The sequence below is a fragment of the Hippocampus guttulatus genome, chromosome 17 (assembly GCF_054856545.1).
Source record: "Hippocampus guttulatus isolate MCC_2025c chromosome 17, RoL_Hgut_1.0, whole genome shotgun sequence".
NCBI lineage: Eukaryota > Metazoa > Chordata > Actinopteri > Syngnathiformes > Syngnathidae > Hippocampus > Hippocampus guttulatus.
Genome location: NC_141277.1, coordinates 12,572,194 through 12,591,391, shown reverse-complemented (window position 1 = coordinate 12,591,391; position 19,198 = coordinate 12,572,194). Strand labels below are relative to the sequence as shown.

At 41.5% G+C, this 19,198-nt stretch overlaps 2 protein-coding genes across 3 annotated transcripts; both read right to left on the bottom strand.

The window, feature by feature from the left end:
- Positions 1–3,150: 3,150 nt before the first annotated feature.
- On the bottom strand, positions 3,151–8,627 carry naif1 (nuclear apoptosis inducing factor 1). Of its 2 annotated transcripts, XM_086135937.1 has the most exons (4): positions 8,081–8,627; positions 5,945–5,995; positions 3,669–4,019; positions 3,525–3,594 (listed from the first exon to the last, which is right to left on the bottom strand). In XM_086135937.1, the coding sequence occupies exons 1-4, from the start codon at positions 8,523–8,525 to the stop codon at positions 3,584–3,586; spliced, it is 858 nt and encodes a 285-aa protein (XP_085992063.1). In that variant the 5' UTR covers positions 8,526–8,627; the 3' UTR covers positions 3,525–3,583. The 2 variants fall into 2 exon arrangements, with proteins under 2 accessions (XP_085992062.1, XP_085992063.1); XM_086135936.1 differs by having other exon boundaries at positions 3,151–4,019.
- A 1,383-nt stretch (positions 8,628–10,010) lies between these two features.
- On the bottom strand, positions 10,011–19,158 carry pomk (protein O-mannose kinase). Its single transcript, XM_086135576.1, has 3 exons — positions 19,035–19,158; positions 17,452–17,727; positions 10,011–13,588 (listed from the first exon to the last, which is right to left on the bottom strand). Exons 2-3 carry the CDS (start codon positions 17,719–17,721, stop codon positions 12,818–12,820), a joined length of 1,041 nt encoding a protein of 346 aa, XP_085991702.1. The 5' UTR covers positions 17,722–17,727; positions 19,035–19,158; the 3' UTR covers positions 10,011–12,817.
- Between the last annotated feature and the right edge of the window lie 40 nt (positions 19,159–19,198).

Genomic DNA, 19,198 nt, shown 5'->3' with positions numbered 1-19,198 from the left:
CTCTAGGACAGTGGTTTTCAATTATTTTCTGGCATGCCACCCCCCCCCCCCCCCAAGGAAGAGGAAAATATCCCCCCCCCCTCCGCACGACTATAAATAGTATCATTTGTCTATAAAATTGTTCTAAGTTGATCTTTGCATAACACTGTATCCTTATTAACGAAAAGAGAATAAAAGAAGAAACAAATATGGACCAACTTACAATAAAGAATAGCTTTAGTAACTGGAACAGAAAAGATTTCAAATGCATCTGAAAATCAAAAATAACATTAAATCCTTAATTTAACAATAACTATTTTTTGACTGACCATGTCAAACCATACAATACTGAAAAATAAAATTACATAAAATCAATAACTAATAATGCATTCAAACCAATCACCAACATTATCTCAGGAGCACAATATTTTTTAAAAAAACTTTAACCAACAAAACAAAAATATATAAAATAATTTGTGCTTTTTTCTTTTTTTTATTTTAAATCAAAGATGATGTCTGGGTGAATGGCTACAATGAGCACGTTTTGCAAAGCACAGCTTTTCGAAGCGAGGTTTGAAGCAGGACGCAGCAACTCTCGGATCCTGCTCAACGTGTAGCCGGGACCTGTATTTTAGTTTACTGAAGTAGCAGTCACAAAGCGGCATGATTGTTGGCAATATTCGGCACGTTTTTGCTGAAAAAAACTCAAGCACCTTATCAGCGTGATTGGGGTGTAAAGTGACGCCTTAATTTATTTGGATTCATGCTGTCCGCTACCAAAATTTTTAGACACAGTAAGCACATCGATCTTTCCTCGTCTGCCACCGCAGTCACATTGGCAGAGTTTGCTCCCTGTGCAAACTCTGCCAATGAGAGCGCCACTGCCCCCTAACGTAGTGGAGGTGCAACTGCACGTTAGTTTAGGGCCGTAAAAAAATTAAAAAGCATGTTCCCCGAGCTCAAATGCGCCCCCGTTGGCGCAGGCTCGCGCCCCCCCCCCCCTCAGGGGGGCGCGCCCCACTATTTGAGAAACACTGCTCTAGGAACACACGAGTTGTAGTAGCAGATTGATTTAGTCAATGAAATAAAATAAAATAATACAGAGTCGTCCAAAATGACGTGTACAGACGTCAGTAGAATCGACATTTGAATAAATATTTTAATACCAAATTCATTCAAATGAATACAAGTTACCTTTGGCCTCTGCAATTACAAGTGTTGTGCATTAGCATCCAGATTTAGGTTTACCGCGAACTACTGCTTGGCAACCAACGTACTATCCACAAAAAATACTAATACTAATAACATGTTCTGATGCTTTTTAGTCTCCAGCAGTTAGCAGTCGTGTTCCGGTCTTTCCCGCTGCACACCTATTTTTCATTGGAACTATTTAAGGCCATCCAAGCCGACAACTGACTGTCGGATAACTCGCCTTGCTCAAGCCATTGTTCATGTGCAGTTTTCTAGACGTTCTCGATATTGCTCCGTGTTGTCGTTCTGTTTTTTGGTTCTCTGTTTTCCGTAAATTTACCTGTGTTTATTACTACTCTCTGTTTGGTATTTTCCCGACTGGGTCATCTTGTCCTATTTTCATTTGTATTTTTCCCTTGCCTTCTGCAAGCGCTTTTGGTTTCTCTCATTTTCCCCTGGTGTGTCGACCAGCGTCATTATTTGTACTTTGTCAACTTTGCGGCACTTTTTGCTGTAATACATATTTTTTGTATACCTTTATCTGAGTTCACGTTTACAGAGTCCGATTCTGTTCCGGAAACTTCTGTAATTATCCGACCATGGACTCTGTAGACCAGTGGCGGATGCTGGTCTGTCAAGGAGGGGAAGCTCAATTTCGGCCTACATCATAAAATGTGTCCGTTTATTTGTATGTGAATTCTACTCTCCGTTCCCAACAGTTTTAGGCTTTTGGGTCTCATTACCATACATCACAACCCTGTTCGATCCTTCCTGTGGTACCTATCCGGAAGATGAACTTACCTCACCCGCCAAGTGATAGTGGTGAACTCGGTGTTTGCAGTCAATCTCTGCACGATTGCAGTCTCATATTTGACCAACAGACTACAGCCTTTGCACAAGATAGTACTAGGACTGTCTGTGGACTGGCCAAGTGAGTTTGTGGGCTTTGGCAGCGACAAACACACAACCCAAACTTCGGTCCTCCTTCCCAGATTTCATGGCCAATTCCGTCAAGTGTTCCTTCATCTAGTCCCCAAGCTGATGCGCCGCTTCGCCCCGCAGTCCGCTGCACCGACAGAGGAACCGATGGAACTGGGAGGAGGACATCTGGAACCGTAAGAGCGACAGCAGTGCTTCCACGCCCGGGCATGCTTCTACTGTGGCCATCAGGGTCATCTGGCCTCCGCATGGCCGACGAGACTCCCACATCCGTCATGTCCGTCCACCAAATTGGGTAACTGTGAGTCAGACACCAGAACCAGCAACGATCATAGTAGGGTCAACCCAACTCCGATGCAAAGGCGTGGGACGGACTATGGGTCTCGCAAACACCATAGCCTTGAACTTGTGGGGGAAATTGTCAGACCTATACGAGTACTCTCTATCCCTGCCGTAGTTGATTCTGGGGGAGATGATTGTTTTATCGACTCCACGCTAGTTTGCAAGTTCGGTTGTCCGGTCGAGAATTTAAAGGAGGTCAAGCGGGTCCGTGATCTCGATGGAGGCCTCTTGGCAGAAGTTAAGCAAATCACGGGTCTGTTAATTCTAAAGATATCAGGTAATCATGTAGAAAATAAGCGATTCTTTATCATGCCCTCCCGTTCAGCACAAGTGGTTTTAGGATTACCCTGGCTCCAAACTCACAACAGTGATCTGGAGTTCATTTTGTTACGCACACTGCCTGCGTTCGGCAGTCGGGAGCAGGCATGAAGGGAATATAAACAGTTTAAACATTGAGGGAATATAAACAATTTTCTTGTCAACAATAAATTTTGAAGTTTATAGAAGATAACACTCGAACAAAAATTCCAAGAATTGCTTCAAAAGTCAATTGTTTTCAAAAGGTGGTTTATGATTCATTTGATTTACTGTATGTCATGATGTAACCCCACTTCACAGCTCATTTTTAGACATCCTCGGTCACTTTTTCCATCGAATTGACTAATTTAGGGTTTCTCTGCTAATAATACAGTGTATACATTCCAGATTGACAGTGATGAACTGTACTCTTTTATTCAAAACACAAGATTTCATCAACATTTTTTCCCCTTTAATACTTTGTTCGTGACTAGCAGACATATAAAAACAAGACTGGCTGGGAGTGACCTGTGCATAAAAACATCAATTCAAATCCAAAGCCACGGCCAACTCAGGTGAACGCAAAGCTAAAATCATACACATGCGCTTCCTAAGGCAACTTATAAAATGTTTTTCAAGGCTTGCTGAAGTCTCTGTGCAGGGATTCCTCAGGATGTGCAGTGGAGGCAGGTGGCGGTGCCGAGAAAATGAAAGAGTCTATTGTGTCTCCTCTGAGTGCTGGGGAGCAGGTGGCGGTGTCGCTGGCCTACTCTGTTCCTCTATTAACGCCCCATCAGATGTCAATCCTGTTGCTGCGCTGGGCAAGTTTGTCACTTCAGTCCCACTCTGCAGGAATTTGCGCAAGTCTTTTAGAACCGGCCTAAGCATCTGGACCAGTGCCAGCAGTGCGGCCTGAGTACCTTCCAAGGCCTGAGCTTGTCGTTCCTGCGCAAACGCTTGGGCCTCCTGGGAGTGACGCATCATCTGCAGCAACTGGTTCTGACCCTCCAGGTGCTGGGCAATCTGTCGGATGTGGACATTGGTGACTCTCTGCTCCTGTAGAAGTCGAGCTGAGTTGAGGGCAATACGGCTCTTCAGCTCCTGGGGTTTAGCGTGACCCTGAGGCGGAGGCGGCGAGGAAGCTGAGGATGATGCCAACACCTCCACTGGGGTCTCAACGGTTGCCACCACAGTCGGAGTTGAATCGTTTACGGTTGTGGTGCAGTACTCTACTACGCCTCCGTCCTCTAATGCATGGTAAGCTGTTTCCGCTGTAAAATGAAGCAAAGAAAACGATACATTTCAGATTAGCTTCACTCATCATGGTTAAGTGAGGCGTTACTTTCACTTCAAAAAGGTACAGCAGCACAATACCGCATTAAAATGCGTATTTCCATTTGGGGATCCTTAATTCAAGGCTACTAACGACCGCTACTAAATTTGAGCCCCCGCCTCTGCCTGTGTCAAATATTCATCTTGGTCACATGATACAGGGAAAAATAATAAGCCCACAAGCTACCAAAAGTGAAAAAAAGAAAGCTGTCGAGACATGAAAGATGCAACGCCGGATGGTCACAATACACTTTGGACGACATCATATCTGCCATATGTCGTATGACCTACACACATAAGGACAATGCTGTAATTCATATGTCCCCCTACCTAAACCAGCACGATGACCACAGTGTTGCTTAGGTCCAGGGTCTCAGCAGCTTAATTTACGAGCGCGGACTCGGCTCCCATTATGGACATAACGTTGCCTGCGCCGTGGTTGGCCAAGATTTGAGAGAAAGCAGATATCCTCCCTTCGGCAGTTAAACTCATCTAAAATACATGGCACAGCATTGTTTTTTAATGTTACTTGCGTGGCGTGTCTCATCTCCATCGATAAATCACTTCCTCTCACAGAAATGCACATGCGCATGTGCCTCACTGTCCTCATGAACACCGGGGTCTTGATAAAACTTGGCTTAGTACCTGTTTCGCACAAATTTTGGAATAACATGCCAGTGTGCACCTTGTTTGCTGTTTCGGGTTTGAAAATGTTTGCTGTGCTTTATGGCATTGTTTCTCTTTGCATACTCCTTGTTGTCCAATGTGTGTCTATTGTCCAGCAATAAATTACATACGGTAAGTTTTGTCAGACCCAACATAAACATGTAAAAGTTCATTCATTCATCTTCCGAACCGCTTTATCCTCACTAGGGTCGGGGGGGAGCTGGAGCCTATCCCAGCTGTCTTCGGGCAGTAGGCGGGGGACACCCCGAATTGGTTCCCAGCCAATCGCAGGGCACACAGAGACAAACAACCATGCACACCCACACTCACACCTAGGGACAATTTAGAGCGTCCAATCAGCCTGACATGCATGTTTTTGGAATGTGGGAGGAAACCGGAGCACCCGGAGAAAACCCACGCAGGCCCAGGGAGAACATGCAAACTCCACACAGGGAGGCCAGAGCTGGAATTGAACCCGGTACCTCTGCACTGTGAAGTCGACGTGCTAACCACTGGACTACCGGGCCACCCCCTAAACATGTAAAAGTGAAATATATTAATACAGAGGTGTATTTATGATATTCAATAAAGCTGTTATGCGTTTTTCCAAGCTCACCTAATTGATTACTGCCAATTAACCCACATATGTAAAATTACCAAAACCTTCCTTTAAACTATCCATCCATTTTCTAATCCGCTTATCGTCACAAGGGCGTGCTGGAACCTATCCCAGCTGTCTTCGGGCAGTAGGCGGGGGACACCCTGAACTGGTTGCCAGCCAATCACAGGGCACATACAGACGAATAACCATCTGCGCTCACAATCACACCATTCCTAATTTAGAATGTTCCATTTCTTGCCATGCATGTTTTTGGAAGGTGGGCGGAAATCGGACTACCATGCAAACGCCACACAGAAAGGCCGGAGCCGGAATCAATTAAAGTGTTTAGAGCCAGATGTAGTTTTGCCAAAGACTGAACTTAACTCAATGACTGTAAACATAGCCTTCACAGCGAAGTGTGAAAAGTCGAGGGGACATAATTATGTCTTATGTCAGTTACTTTATTCAGTAGAACATTTCAAATTAAATAAAATGAGTGTTATAATTAACATAAAGTTCATCCACATTGACTAAGACAGGTATACCATTTCAGAAATGTACAGAGCAATACTGATGACAGAGACAAAAACAACTTACCATTCAGTGTTTTTGCTTCTTCACAAACTGTTACGGATACTGCCGGAAGAGCTAAGATACAAAGAGACATTCATCAAGAAATTATCATAATGGCGCGAGGACTCCTTGATAAATAAAATAAAAATGTAAAGCAATGAATAAAAGTAACACAGTTTCCCTCAAAACTGTTTACGTTACAAAGATGTGGTATCACTATCAAACAACAGTCTTTATCACTCACGCACACACATACACATACACACAACAGGGCCAAGAAGTCATTGTTTATCATACCATCCACAGTGAGAGTTTCATGAAATAAAATGCACACATATACTACAAACAGGAACAAAAATAAGTCAAATGCAACAGCTTGAATTGTGACGAATCAAGATTTGCGTGTCATTGTGCTTTTAAATATTTGAATGAATGAGCCATTGATTGTTGCAAAATGCAAAAAATCTGACACATGTGAAAATTGATTTCTCTGATTGCCTGTTAGCTAGCAGATCAGTGCATGAAATAGAATTAGACGATGAGATTGTACACAGGACTAAAGCCACTGCAAAGAGAATATTGTGTCGGAAATTAACTTCCGCGAACAGTTGCTTTTTTTGTTTAGACTTGTTCCTACTTGATTATGCGTGCGATAGAGATTGTTCTGGATATGAGTGAAATTTGTTTCATGTAACCCTAATTGAGGTCGTATGATAAAGAATGACGGCCGAACGCAAGCAGGGCTGTTGTGTCATCGCATTGAAAAGTTTCTGGCTATGCCCCTGATGTTGTCCTTTCATCCATTCCAAAGAGACTCAATAATTTTGCTTTCAACAAATAGCAAAATAGCCTGTTTTTGCCTATTTGAGGCAGCACCACCACTATCTTCTCACAACTAAATGCAATACGAATGAGGCAGCTTCCACCCAATGGACACAGGCCTCTCTGCTCAACATCTTGACAACTGTCGTTTTGCAATCCGAAAGAATGTTACTGTTCGTGATCAAGGAATGCCTGTAAATTGGAACATAAAAACTTGAGATTTTTTCCACACTAACTCAGGATAGGTTAGTCCTAACTAAACCTTGTTTAATGACCTGCTCAGCCTACTCGGATGAGAACCAAAAGCATCTGAGACACCTGCAACCGTCCTGTTGCTGTTCAATGCAATGTGGTGACTACTGTGAATGGTGGGGCGGCACCGTAGCGCCCTCTAGTGACTAACTATGGCTGCTTTCTAAAAGTATTGAATAGGGTTATGGCTGTACCCAGGCCACAATTGGTTGTAACACAGTAATGTATTTTGAACCTTGAGCCCACCAATTGCAATACACGGTAAGCAATCTTCCTTAACAGGATGTGCAAACAGAAATATTATGGCTTGACTGCCCTCTGCTGGATAAAAGTCGCTATGGCCGCAATGGCAAACAAGCCACAGTTGGCCTTTCATTAATTTAAAGTGTAAGAACTTAATCTGAATTCTATCATGTGAAATTGGGATATTTTTCGCATTATGATTTGTTTTGTTTACGTCCATTCCGTCACAAGTTTGCCTCAGTGACTTGTCAAATGAAAAAAAAAAACCTTTGCTCAGATGGTACTAAAAATATTTTACGGAACATTTACAAAACGTTCCAAGCGAAGATTTGCATGCCACTCTCAGAGCAACAACTTTGTTATTTTCACATCTGTTCAAACTTTACTACAGCACGTTCTTCAAATAACTAAAATGATAATCGACGTGGTGAAATAATAAAGATACATCTTAATGCTTACATGTTTTGTATATATTTATGGAAGTGTAAACAGCGCAGTATTACAAAAAGTTTGCAAAGACGTGACAAACATTAAGCAATTGTATACGCACGTCCAATACATTAACAAAAGCGTATAATATAATTCGTAGTTGACAATCTCAAATAGTAAGATACGAGAAACTGACGAGTGAATTACATCTTATTTTTGTGTAAAACTAAGACTAGGTCCAATACTGAAATACCATGCCGTTCTCAACATGAAATCGTGATAAAAATAAAACACATCAGCTGATAAAATTTTTTCCCAGCACATTACTGATCTACACTTTCTGGGCCGTGTATTTAGAACACAGGAAATAAGGCTGCAACCGACACTTGTGTATGCAAACATTTGTCATCTTACTCTCTGTGAGTGTGACGGTGGTGGTGGCGTTCGCTGTGACGGGCAACGTGATCTCTGTATCCGAGTCTCCTGCAGGTAAACTGATGATGGTGGCTTCTCCCAGGAGGTTACAGATCCTCTGCTGCATGGCAGTGAGAAGGACGGGAACGGGAGTGCAGTCGCTGGACGTCCCCTCTATCGCAGCCCGTGCCTGGGCTACCTTCCTTCGGACCTCCGTCTTCATATCGGACCACTTTTTCTTGACCTCAGGTAACTCTCTTGGACAGGTCGTGACAGCGTTCACCTTTTTGAGGATCTCCAACCATGCGTTGTTCTTTGCCATGTGGGTGACTCCAGCATTGAAGTGGTTTACCAGTGTGTGCTTTTGTTTCTCTATTTCTTCCACAATAATTTCAACCTCTCTCTCCGAGAAATTCATTTTTCTCTTTTTCGCAACCGACACCATAATTGCATAAAGTCCTATTTTGGAGAAGTAGTTGTGCGTATTATACGCAAAAATAGTACTCAATTGATATGCGCAACGTAATGGCTTCCAGAATCGGCTTCTTCTTCCTACTAAGGAGCGTACGTTAGCTAGCTCATGTATCCCGCCCTCTCTTGGTTCCATTGGTTGGGTGTCTAGGGATAATTCTAGAAGACCCATTTTTATTGGCTGCGTAAAATGCCAGTCATTTAACGAGGCAAACAAACTATGTGATTCAAAGCCCCCCAAAAAACAAAAACATCAGCCATATATTTTATATTGTCGTTCTTTTATAATAATAATAATAATAAATTTCATTTATAAGCGCCTTTCAAAACACTCAAGGACACTTTACACTTTTAGTTTTGTACGATTAATTGAACCCTCCCCCCAATACTGTTATACTCAGGATTTTGATTAGACAAACTGCATGTCCAAAAGTAAATCAGTTACACATTGTAAATAAAAATAATCAAGTATTAAACACTCACCAATATGCAATTGCACATTTTCCAAACAGAATACTCATTTTATAGGATGGCACTAAATAAGGCACATTACCAAACGGAGGTCAGAGACAATGTTTCCTGACCTTTTATTGAGCGAATGCACGTTTTCCTTAACAAAAATCTCAAAGCACACTACCAAACAAAAATGTCACAAAAGATTTGACTATCACATTGGAAACGCTGCAAAACGAGATTTAAAATATTAGGTAGATTGGCAGCAAACGTTTGTGCTAAGTGGTTTACAGTGAATAAAAACAAAAGATAACCTTTACCTTTATAGTTTTGAAGTTGGGGCATTTCTTTGAGCAGAGACACAGGGGTGGCAGTGAAGCGAGGCTTCATTTGAATCTTGCTAGCAACTTTACAATACTCCTTCAAGGGCCCCATTTGATTTTTCCAAAATGGCCACATAGGCCAGGTAATTTGTAGAGGGGTTTTTAATGCATATTTTTGTCATAGAGATCTAATGATATAATTTTAAAATGCTAAATGTAAAATTATGTTATCGGTTGTTGGCACAGTCTTTGTTTGGCCACATGTTGACAATTTGTCATTTTGTCATGAAAATATTTTTAGAAGGGGTACTCAGTGGATGGATCAGTTTCAGTTCCAGAGTAAGAACAGCATTGTAAATGCACTGTATTTTAATAAAGGCACATCTTTTTAGTTTAGCTTTTGAATAACTTATTTCTATAAACTTGTTTATATATTATTTTAATTCTTTTAATTTCAGTCTTTTTGTTGTTTTTTTTTAGCATCAGTGTTTCCTCATGAGGGGCCTCCACACTGGGAAGTTTAGTGACTGGCATTCTTGTCAGCATGGATGAGCTCCCCTTGTGTGTTCTTTTCCTTTTCTTTGTGTCTTGCCATGTATTTTTTTAATATACAGTATTTTATCGTGTGTACATTTTATATACCCCCCCCCCCCCCCCCCACCCAAATTCATCCAAAAAGTTACAGCACTCTTCATGATGTAAGTAATCAGCGGCCCAAACTAAAGAACGGAGCAGGCCCTTTGGGCCATGTATTGATCCCAGTCTGGGCAGCAGAGTGTATCACAATTTAATAAAACATATACAGTGTATATGAGTTCAACTGAATGATTTTGACATTCGTCACTTGTTATCTTTTGGAAATTATCTTGGATTATTATTTTTTGTCAGTACAGGTTTGTGCCCAGGGAAGACTTAACTGCAAGTGTGACTTTTCTCATATACTCAACACAATGATGAATTTATGCAATAGGCTCTGCATATTCAAAATTACACAGACAACTACCTTTGACTCAAAAAGTGCATGTGAGATGCATAAAATTTGTGTGGATGTCTGCACACGTCTCCTGGTGAGATTAGATACGTTACATATATGGCCGGGGACCGTTACTCAGCTCCCTGATACCGGATAGCTTTCAATTAGAAACTAATTTGGGAATGCCAGCACATTTTTATAGATATAGTTGTATCTTAATATCGAGAAGAAACATTAAAGCCAAGTAGAGGGAGAGTGGTACAGTAGTGTGTTGCCAAGAGTTTACCAAGTTTCTTTTACTAATTTTCTGGTTATGGGTTCCCAGCTCCGGATTTCCTGTGTGGAGTTTGCATTTTCTCTCCGTGCCTGCGTGACTTTTCTCCGGGTACAACAGTTTCCTCCCACATTCCAAAAACCCGAATGGAAGGCTGATTGAACACTCGAAATTGTCCCGAGGTGTGTGTGTGAGCGCGGATGATTGTTCGTCTCTGTGTGCCCCCCGCCTATTGCCCGAAGACAGCTGGGATAGGCTCCAGCATGCCCCACGACCCTTGTGAGGATAAATCGGATCAGAAAATGGATGGATGGATCTCTCTCTTGAGAGAGAGAGAGAGAGAGAGAAACAAAAAAGGAACACGGGAGAAGATGTAAACAAAAAAGGAATACGGGAGAAGATGTCAACTCCATACAGGAAGAATTCGAACCCCGGACCTCTGCACTGTGAAGTGCATGCGCCGCCGGGCTGCCCTAAAAAATATCCAACCAAATAAAAAACAAATACAGGGTTAGGCAAAATGATCTGACACATTTGTAGGTTAAAACCCCTTAAAGTTAGAAGGGCCCCGTCAAGGGCCCTCCGTCATCCGTCAAAACAAATCGCTGATGCACGTTGTCATGTGTGAACATGTTATACATCTTTTAAAAGCTGAGTTTCTGGAGATTTGAATGGTACCCTACATGTTACAATTGTCAAATTTGAACCGAAGCTTGGGGAGACTTCAGCTTTGATCTTGTAGTGTTTAGTTAATCCATTTTCAAGGCAGGTATTGTGAAAAGAAATTAGATGAACATAAGATTCGCCTTTTTCTTCTGTTTTCAAACATCCATACTTCAGTGACAGGAGCACTTACACAGATTCTTACTGTATGGGAGAAATATTCATAATGTGACATTTTGAATATTTCAAAAAGTGACCAAAACTATGCTGATACTCCAAATGGTTCAAGAATAGCTAAAAATTGACTTTGGGTGTACCTTCCACAGGCGTTTTTGGCAAAGTTGCCCTCGGTTTAAGGGGTTAAATAAAAGTCAAGTCAAGTCAAGTCAACAGTATTTATAGAGCACTTTCAAACAGCCATCGCTGCATACAAAGTGCTGTACATGGAGCAATTTAACATGCACAATAAACAGTAAGACAAATCGGTAATAAAGACGGTAGAAAGCACCAAACAGTAAAACCAAGAACAAAGTTCTTGGTACTTCTAATAAGGTCTGGTCCACAGACCTGAGGCGCCGGGCAGGTGTGTAGGGGCGGATGAGCTCAGAGAGGTAAGGTGGCGCGAGATTATTCAGAGATTTGAAAACAAATAAGAGGATCTTGAAAATAACTCTAAAATGTATGGGGAGCCAGTGAAGGGATGCCAGAGTAGGAGTTATGTGCTCCCTCTTACGAGTACCAGTCAAGAGGCGAGCAGCGGCATTCTGGACCAGCTGAAGGCGCTTAATGGAGGACTGGCTGACTCCAAAGTAAAGGGCATTGCAGTAATCGAGCCGGGATGTGACAAAGGCATGAATTACTGTCTCAAAGTGTTCATGTGAGAGGAGAGGTTTTATTTTGGCCAGCTGTCTAAGGTGAAAGAAGCTGGATTTAACAACGGCACCAATTTGCCGATCGAGTTTGAAATCACTGTCCAGTTTAAAAGGCAAATAAAGTACTGTAATGATCTTTTCAAAAATAAAAACACTTTTTTGTTTCTTTGCTCTATTTGCCTTTTATTTAACCTACAAATGTGTCAGATCATTTTGCCTGCCCCCATATAATGCCATTCTGTTTCGTCATTTTTGAAAATTAAGTTGAGTTCTGGCGGTGCGAGGTCGGCCGGTTGATTTTCGTTTCAATGCAGATCCAGTAGCTCTGAAGTTGGCAACCCAAGCTGGTACGGGATTATGTCTATCAAGATTTTAGTGCAAACGGAACGCTAGTTGTGTTGCAGTTACAGATTCGTTTGTTTTGATAACCGTTTCCACAACGAAAGCGCGATGCTCACCAGTCCAATTCATGGCAGCAACTGAAAAAGATAAAAAACAATGGCATTATAAAGAAACAAAGCAAAATGGCATTACATGTACTTTTCGAAAATAAAAACACTTTTATTTTTCTTTTTGCCTTTTATTTAACCTACAAATGTGTCAGATCATTTTGCCTGACCCTGTACAATGGACTTAATAGTGTAACCGTTAAGTCTATATTGCATGATAGGTTGTTAATTCGTGTAGGCCTCCTTTTAAAATGAGACATCAAAGCATTTCTCTGAATCCAGCGTTGTCTTGGGCCATGTTCCCGTAAACTGCCTTGTAAACCATCAACACGTCTAGGGCTGATGGGCGGAGTTTAGGGTCTTCTGCCTTACACTCCTTATGAATTTGAAAAAGATGGAAGTGGATCAAATCTCCTCCAGCCACAGTTCCTATCAGGAACCGTACCACATCTGGGATCTTCCAGATATCTGTCCGTTCATCATACTCATGCATAAGATCGTCAGAAAAAGGCTTCCCTATGTTATTGAATGGCCACAGCTGCTCCGGCGCCACAAAGTCACCGCTGAGCTCCCGGTGGCCGCATTTCACCAGCAAGCCCCTGGATAAGTTCACCTCGGGCAATGCATCCAAGTCATTCACCACCATGTGAAAGTCATTTGTGAGCAGAAACTGGGAGAGAGTTTTCTCCAGGGTGTTGGAATCGCACATCACCCTCCGACCAGCGGGGCTGTTGTGGAGGTAATGGAGGATAGAGACGTAGTCTATTGCCAACAACAGCCGCGTATGCAAAGTGTTGCGATGTTTTTGCTGCTCCTGTCCCAGAACTGCATTCAAATTGAGAAGTGAGCCCAGTGGATGATACTCTGTGACCAAGGTATGGTCTTCAAGGCAAAACCCTACCAACTGTACCACCAGGGGACCCTGCAGTGCCTGTAACATTGACAATCCGTGGAGAAAATCATGAGAGTAATCCAGAGATGACAGTTTGGACACAGCCACCTTTTGTCCTTTCCATTCTGCCAAGTAGACCTGAGGGAAGACACAGAAGTATAAGAGTTTAGGACTACATGCACGTGAGTTGGTAACTCAACTCAACCACTGCATACAAAGTGCTGTATAGGAGCAAAAATTAGTCATGCAACATCAAAGACAAAGCAATAAATGAATAACATTAAAACACCAACAAAGGCTAAAACAATACCAAGTCTCATCCTGAGTCAAAAGCCAAAGAATATATGTGGCTTAAGATGAGTTTTAAAGATGAGCAGAGGGGACTTGCCGAACGTTTAGTGCATGGGTGCCCAACCTTTTTTAAACAAAGATCTACTTTTAGAGCAATCAACCACCGCGATTCCGCACTGCTTTTTCAATTTTATTTTTGATGATGCATCGAAACTGAAAGGATACATCAGGAAACATCCTTCACCACAGCTGCCCCTCACACCATTCAACTGCCCTGTGTCAACCGTCGTTTCTGGGAATCATAGTCCCCCAAGACATGAAGTCGTAGGTCAACACCAACTCCATCCTGAAAAAGGCCCAGCAGAGGATGTACTTCCTGAGGCTGCTGAGGAAGCATAGCCTGCCACAGGAGATGCTAAGACAGTTGAACACAGCAGTCATCGAATCAATCCTGTGTTATCCCATCACGGTTTGGTTTGGGGCCACCACAAAAAAGGACAAAATCCAACTGCAACGGACAGTTTGGACGGCGGAAGAAAATCATTGGCACAGCCCTATCCAGTCTTGAGGACTTGCACACCCCAAGAACCAAGACAAGGGCACGGAAAATCCTACTGGACCCCCCACACCCTGCCCACCACCTTTTCCAGCTACTCCCCACAGGCAGGCGCTACAGATCCATGTGCACCAAATCCACCAGACATTCAAACAGCTTCTTCCCTCGAGCCATTAACTCCCGAAACAATAACCCAGCGGCCCCTCTGTGGAACAGCATTACCGCAATAATCATTGTAGCTCCAGCTCTGTACTGACTTGAACCATTGTCACTGAGATATATTCCACAGCACCAGACACTTTAAAGCGCTCAAGGACTTCTGTACAATTGCACACTTAAAGTTGCTCTACAAATACTGCAACTGGTCACTTTAAAATGGTGCGGTGGTTACCTGCACCAACTGCACAACTTGTTATAGTATTGGATTCTACCACTGATCACTTTAGCTCTGCTTGACACTTTGCACGTTGTCTCACAGCTGTCATTGGGTGGTACTACTGCACAACGGTACCCTTACATTACGGAATGTCTTTCCATACTTATGTCATGTCCTTGTTTATCATAGTTGCTTCTTATTGATGATACTTGTGTAGCCTGTACTACTAGAGACACATTCCTTGTCAGTGTGCACTAACACAAAAGTATATCATAATAATAACATGCACATGGACACACACATTTATTTTAATTTTTTTCATTTCCCCTTATAAATTGGGAATTTCTCCATTGTGAGACAAATAAAGGTTATCTTATACTCCTCATGAGTTAGGACCAGTTTGCGGGCGACCAGTCGATCGCGATTAGCGGCAGGTCATTCCAAAGTGAGGCACCAGCACGGGAAAGGCTCGATCCCCTCTGAGCCTCCTTTTATTCCTTGGTACCCCCTGTTGCGTCTGTTTCGAAGTGCTATTGTGAAAGGAGAGGCTTTGCGTTAGCCAGCTGTCTATTTAACAACAGCACAAATTTGCCAGTCCAATTTAAAATCACTGTCCGGTTTAACACCTAAGTTCAAGATTGTTGGCTTTAGATAAAGGCGCCAGGGGGCCCAAGTCAGCAGGATGGGATGTAAAAGGACCACTGGGACCAAAAATCATCAGGGTTTTTTTTCTCATTGAAACTCAAGAAATTTAGTGTCATCAAGGCCTTGATTTCCTCCAGACAGGACAAAAGTGGCCTCAATGAGAAAACGTAATTTTTCCTCACCAGGACATAGATCTGACATTCATCCACATACTGTAGCAGTGTAAGGAAATATTTTCTTAAGATCGAGCCCATTTGGCAGCAGATACAATGAAAACAACAACGGCCCACGAATTGAACCCTGTGGAACACCATACGACAATGTTGTCGAATGGTCTGGGACTCTGAGCAACTAAGCCTAACACAAAAAGTTATGTCAGCCAAATTTAAACCATAATAGTATGCTACCACCAATTCACACCTGGTGCTGCAAATGAGCCAACAAAATGCTGTGGACCACTGTAATGAATGCTGCAGTTAGAGCCAACAAAACAAGACAAATAGTCTCCAACATCATTAGCCAGGAGGATGTCAATTAAAACTTACATCAGGGATAACTATGTGCTATGCATCATCATACCTGTCAACTTTTCGGAGCGCCAACCTGTATAAACTTCCCAAAAAATCCTTATAAAGAGCAAAAAATCCTTATTACATACCAAAGCATTTTATATGTCAAAATAACGGCAGAAAAAAAACACACAATTTTCAATTATATTTATTGTAGATCTCCATAATACAATGTCTGGTTAATGTCTAATCATCATTCTACTTAGTAGCATTACTGTGTTCAGAGTTGTATTCCTGCGTTACTTTTTGGAAAGTTACCGGAAATGAAAGCATTCGAGTAGACTAGCACCATTCTGGGCAAAAGCAAACGGAACTACCTGTTAGGGGAAGAAAAAAAAAAACACGGAAATTTTCAGAATCCGTATGATTTGTGCGATACGGCCATATACGTAAGATTCACCACAAAATCCGTATGAACTATGGCTAAACCGTATGAGTTGACAGGTATGCATCATCTTGGGTACCTGACTGTGAGACCTCCATGATGTTATGTTCATGTAACAGAGGTTGCATTCGCTTAATAGCTGATCATGCCAACCTTTGGTCTGTAATTATCTGTATTTCGCCAACATATGAATATTTGTCTGGGACAAATAAATGATATCTTAATATTTGTCTGTTCATCGTGTCTGATTTTAATGTACACTATATTGCCAAAAGTATTCGCTCTTTTAGATTGATTTGCATATGAATTTTAATTAAATCCCCTTTAATTACTCTTTCAACAAAGTTTAGGAGTGTGTTCATGGGAATTTTTGACCATTCTTCCAGAAGCGAATTTGTAAGGCCACACACATTTGTTGAATGAGAAGGCTTGGCTCTCTGCTTTATTTCATCTCAAAAGTGTTCGGTCCGGTTGACAGTTTTGAGTTCAGAGAACAGATAGATGTACCAAAGATTTTACTTTCCCAAAAATCAGCAGCACTTGTTTCATGAATAAAGAGTCCACTTTGTTTGCCTGCTGGAAAACTCTAGAAGCCACAGAATCACAGTTAGAACCCTATATGTGCTATCCAATCTGCCATATTCCTAATTTTGAAATTAACAAAATATCTCTTCATTTCAGCACATGGGAGCAAAGAGGAATTGTTATTGAATTATAATGTACTTTTGTGCTGTCGCTGCCCAGTGTTGGTGCTTATGGTTATTTAAATCCATTTTGGGCTTCTGTGCATGTGGATTGTTTCATGGGTTCAGTGAATTAAAAACAAACAAACAAACAAAAAAATCTGTCAAAAAATAAAAAAATAATCTAGAAAAGTATACTTGCATCTCTGATTTCAAAAAATGTAGAGAATCATTAATACATATTGAGTAAGGGGGTACTCATGGCATTACAAAAAAAAAGGTTCAGACGACACATGAATCGTAGGAATAATCTGCACTCTTGAAGTGTCTATACAGTTTACACCCTTGTGGTAGATTTTGATAGATCACAACATTTGGGTTTAATATAAATTACATAACATTGGTAGAGGATAGAGAAATAAGTGAATTAAGTTGCTTAGTTAAAGGGAAAGTTAGTTCACATAATAAAAGAGACATGTTGTTTCAACAACAGTACCTTCTTCACTGCGCCCTGGCCGATGAGCTTCAGTTTGCGAACTTCCGCTTCTAGAAGAGGACATTGAAGCCAAGGGGTGCAGTTCTTCATTGTCGGCATTTTAAAGTGTTGAGCCATACAACCGGTATGGGCGATGACTGGTTGTCCATCTGACTGGTACAAAGAGTCCAAATACAGGTAAATGAAGATGTTGCTGAGGAGTAAAGCTGCAAGGCAGATCGCCACCACTGGAGTGCTCTGGTAGAATGAAGTACTGCTTCGACGACTCATGTTGCACTGCAACCAACCAAGGAAACAAAGAAATAATAACATGCTGGAGGTAATTCAAACATCAGTAAACCTGCAGCATCATAAAAAAAAAATCTGCATCCACGTGGCATCTTCAGTTGAGGGGTACATGCATGGGTTGCATAATTATGACACAAATTTGATAAATAAGGCGGTGTTTTAGGAGGTTTCATTTTTCATGAAAGTATCCTTTAAGAACATGTGTTTCATATCCTTCTGAGACCTGAGGAAAAGATGTATATTTCAGTTTAATTTTTATTTATTTTTTGTAATTTCCTGCCCCTGTGGAGCTAAATCAACAATTTACAAGATCGAATTTTCTAAAATTATTTTTACTGAAGGATTTACAGCATGCCTATCGTAGTGATTAGCAGTGATAAAAAAGCATCCATCCATCCATTTTCAACACAATTTATTCTGAACAGGTCACAGGAGGGTGCTGGAGCCTGTCCCAGTTGACTTTGGGCAAAAGGCAGAGTACACCCTGAACTGGTCGCCAGTCACGCACAACCATTCGTTCCCACATTAACACTGTCACTGATTGGGAATCGATCCCATGCTGCCCGCACACAAGTCAGGCAAGTGTACAACTACACCATCAGCGACTCATTTAAGGACAAAAACAAAAGCAATATCTCAAAAATATGTATCTTTTTTTTTTGTTGCTGCAGTCTTCATTTTATCTCCGCAAGAAAGCAATTTGTTTTGATCCCACCCAAACACATGAGGTATAATTGGAAAGGCCAATATGTCCTCAACTGAGCACACCACGACTTAGTAGGGCAGCTTTAATGAGCCAAGACATACAGTATATACCAAAATGGAATGTCCACTACAGTTGTTACAAATTAATAGGGTGAGACTGAGGAGGATATATCCTTGTTGAACAAAACAACAATAACAGTCATTAACAACTTTGCGAAATGTCAATTGTTACAACTGCTTTTGAATTGCATCAATTTGTATCAACATTTTTTCTTCATTATTACACTTTATTGATTGTTGACATGATGTCACAGATTTTTACGTTTCAGAGCCTCCTTTTTATTTGACAACAAAGAGGGAGAAAATTGGAAAACAAGTATAACTTACACAGTCACATTGAAATACAGCATAGTGGGGATCTGTATGTGATGTATATATATTAAGATCGTCACTTCGGCTTTCAGCAACAGAACCAAAGGACTCTACTCGAACAAGCAAACCCAATGAGCTGACTTGAGACTGAGTTCCTTAAAAATAGGAAAGCGCCGTTTTGGATAGCTAGCCGACGTGAGTCCACACATTAAACTTACCTACAATCCCGCTGGGTCACATGGTAGTAAGCACAATCACATAAAACGACTAGTTACATAGTTACATCGCATGGTAGTAATACCACAGGGTTATAAGAGAGCTGCATTACATTGAGAAAAAAACGGAAACAAATCATCACTTCCTGTAAAAATCTTCCAAAATA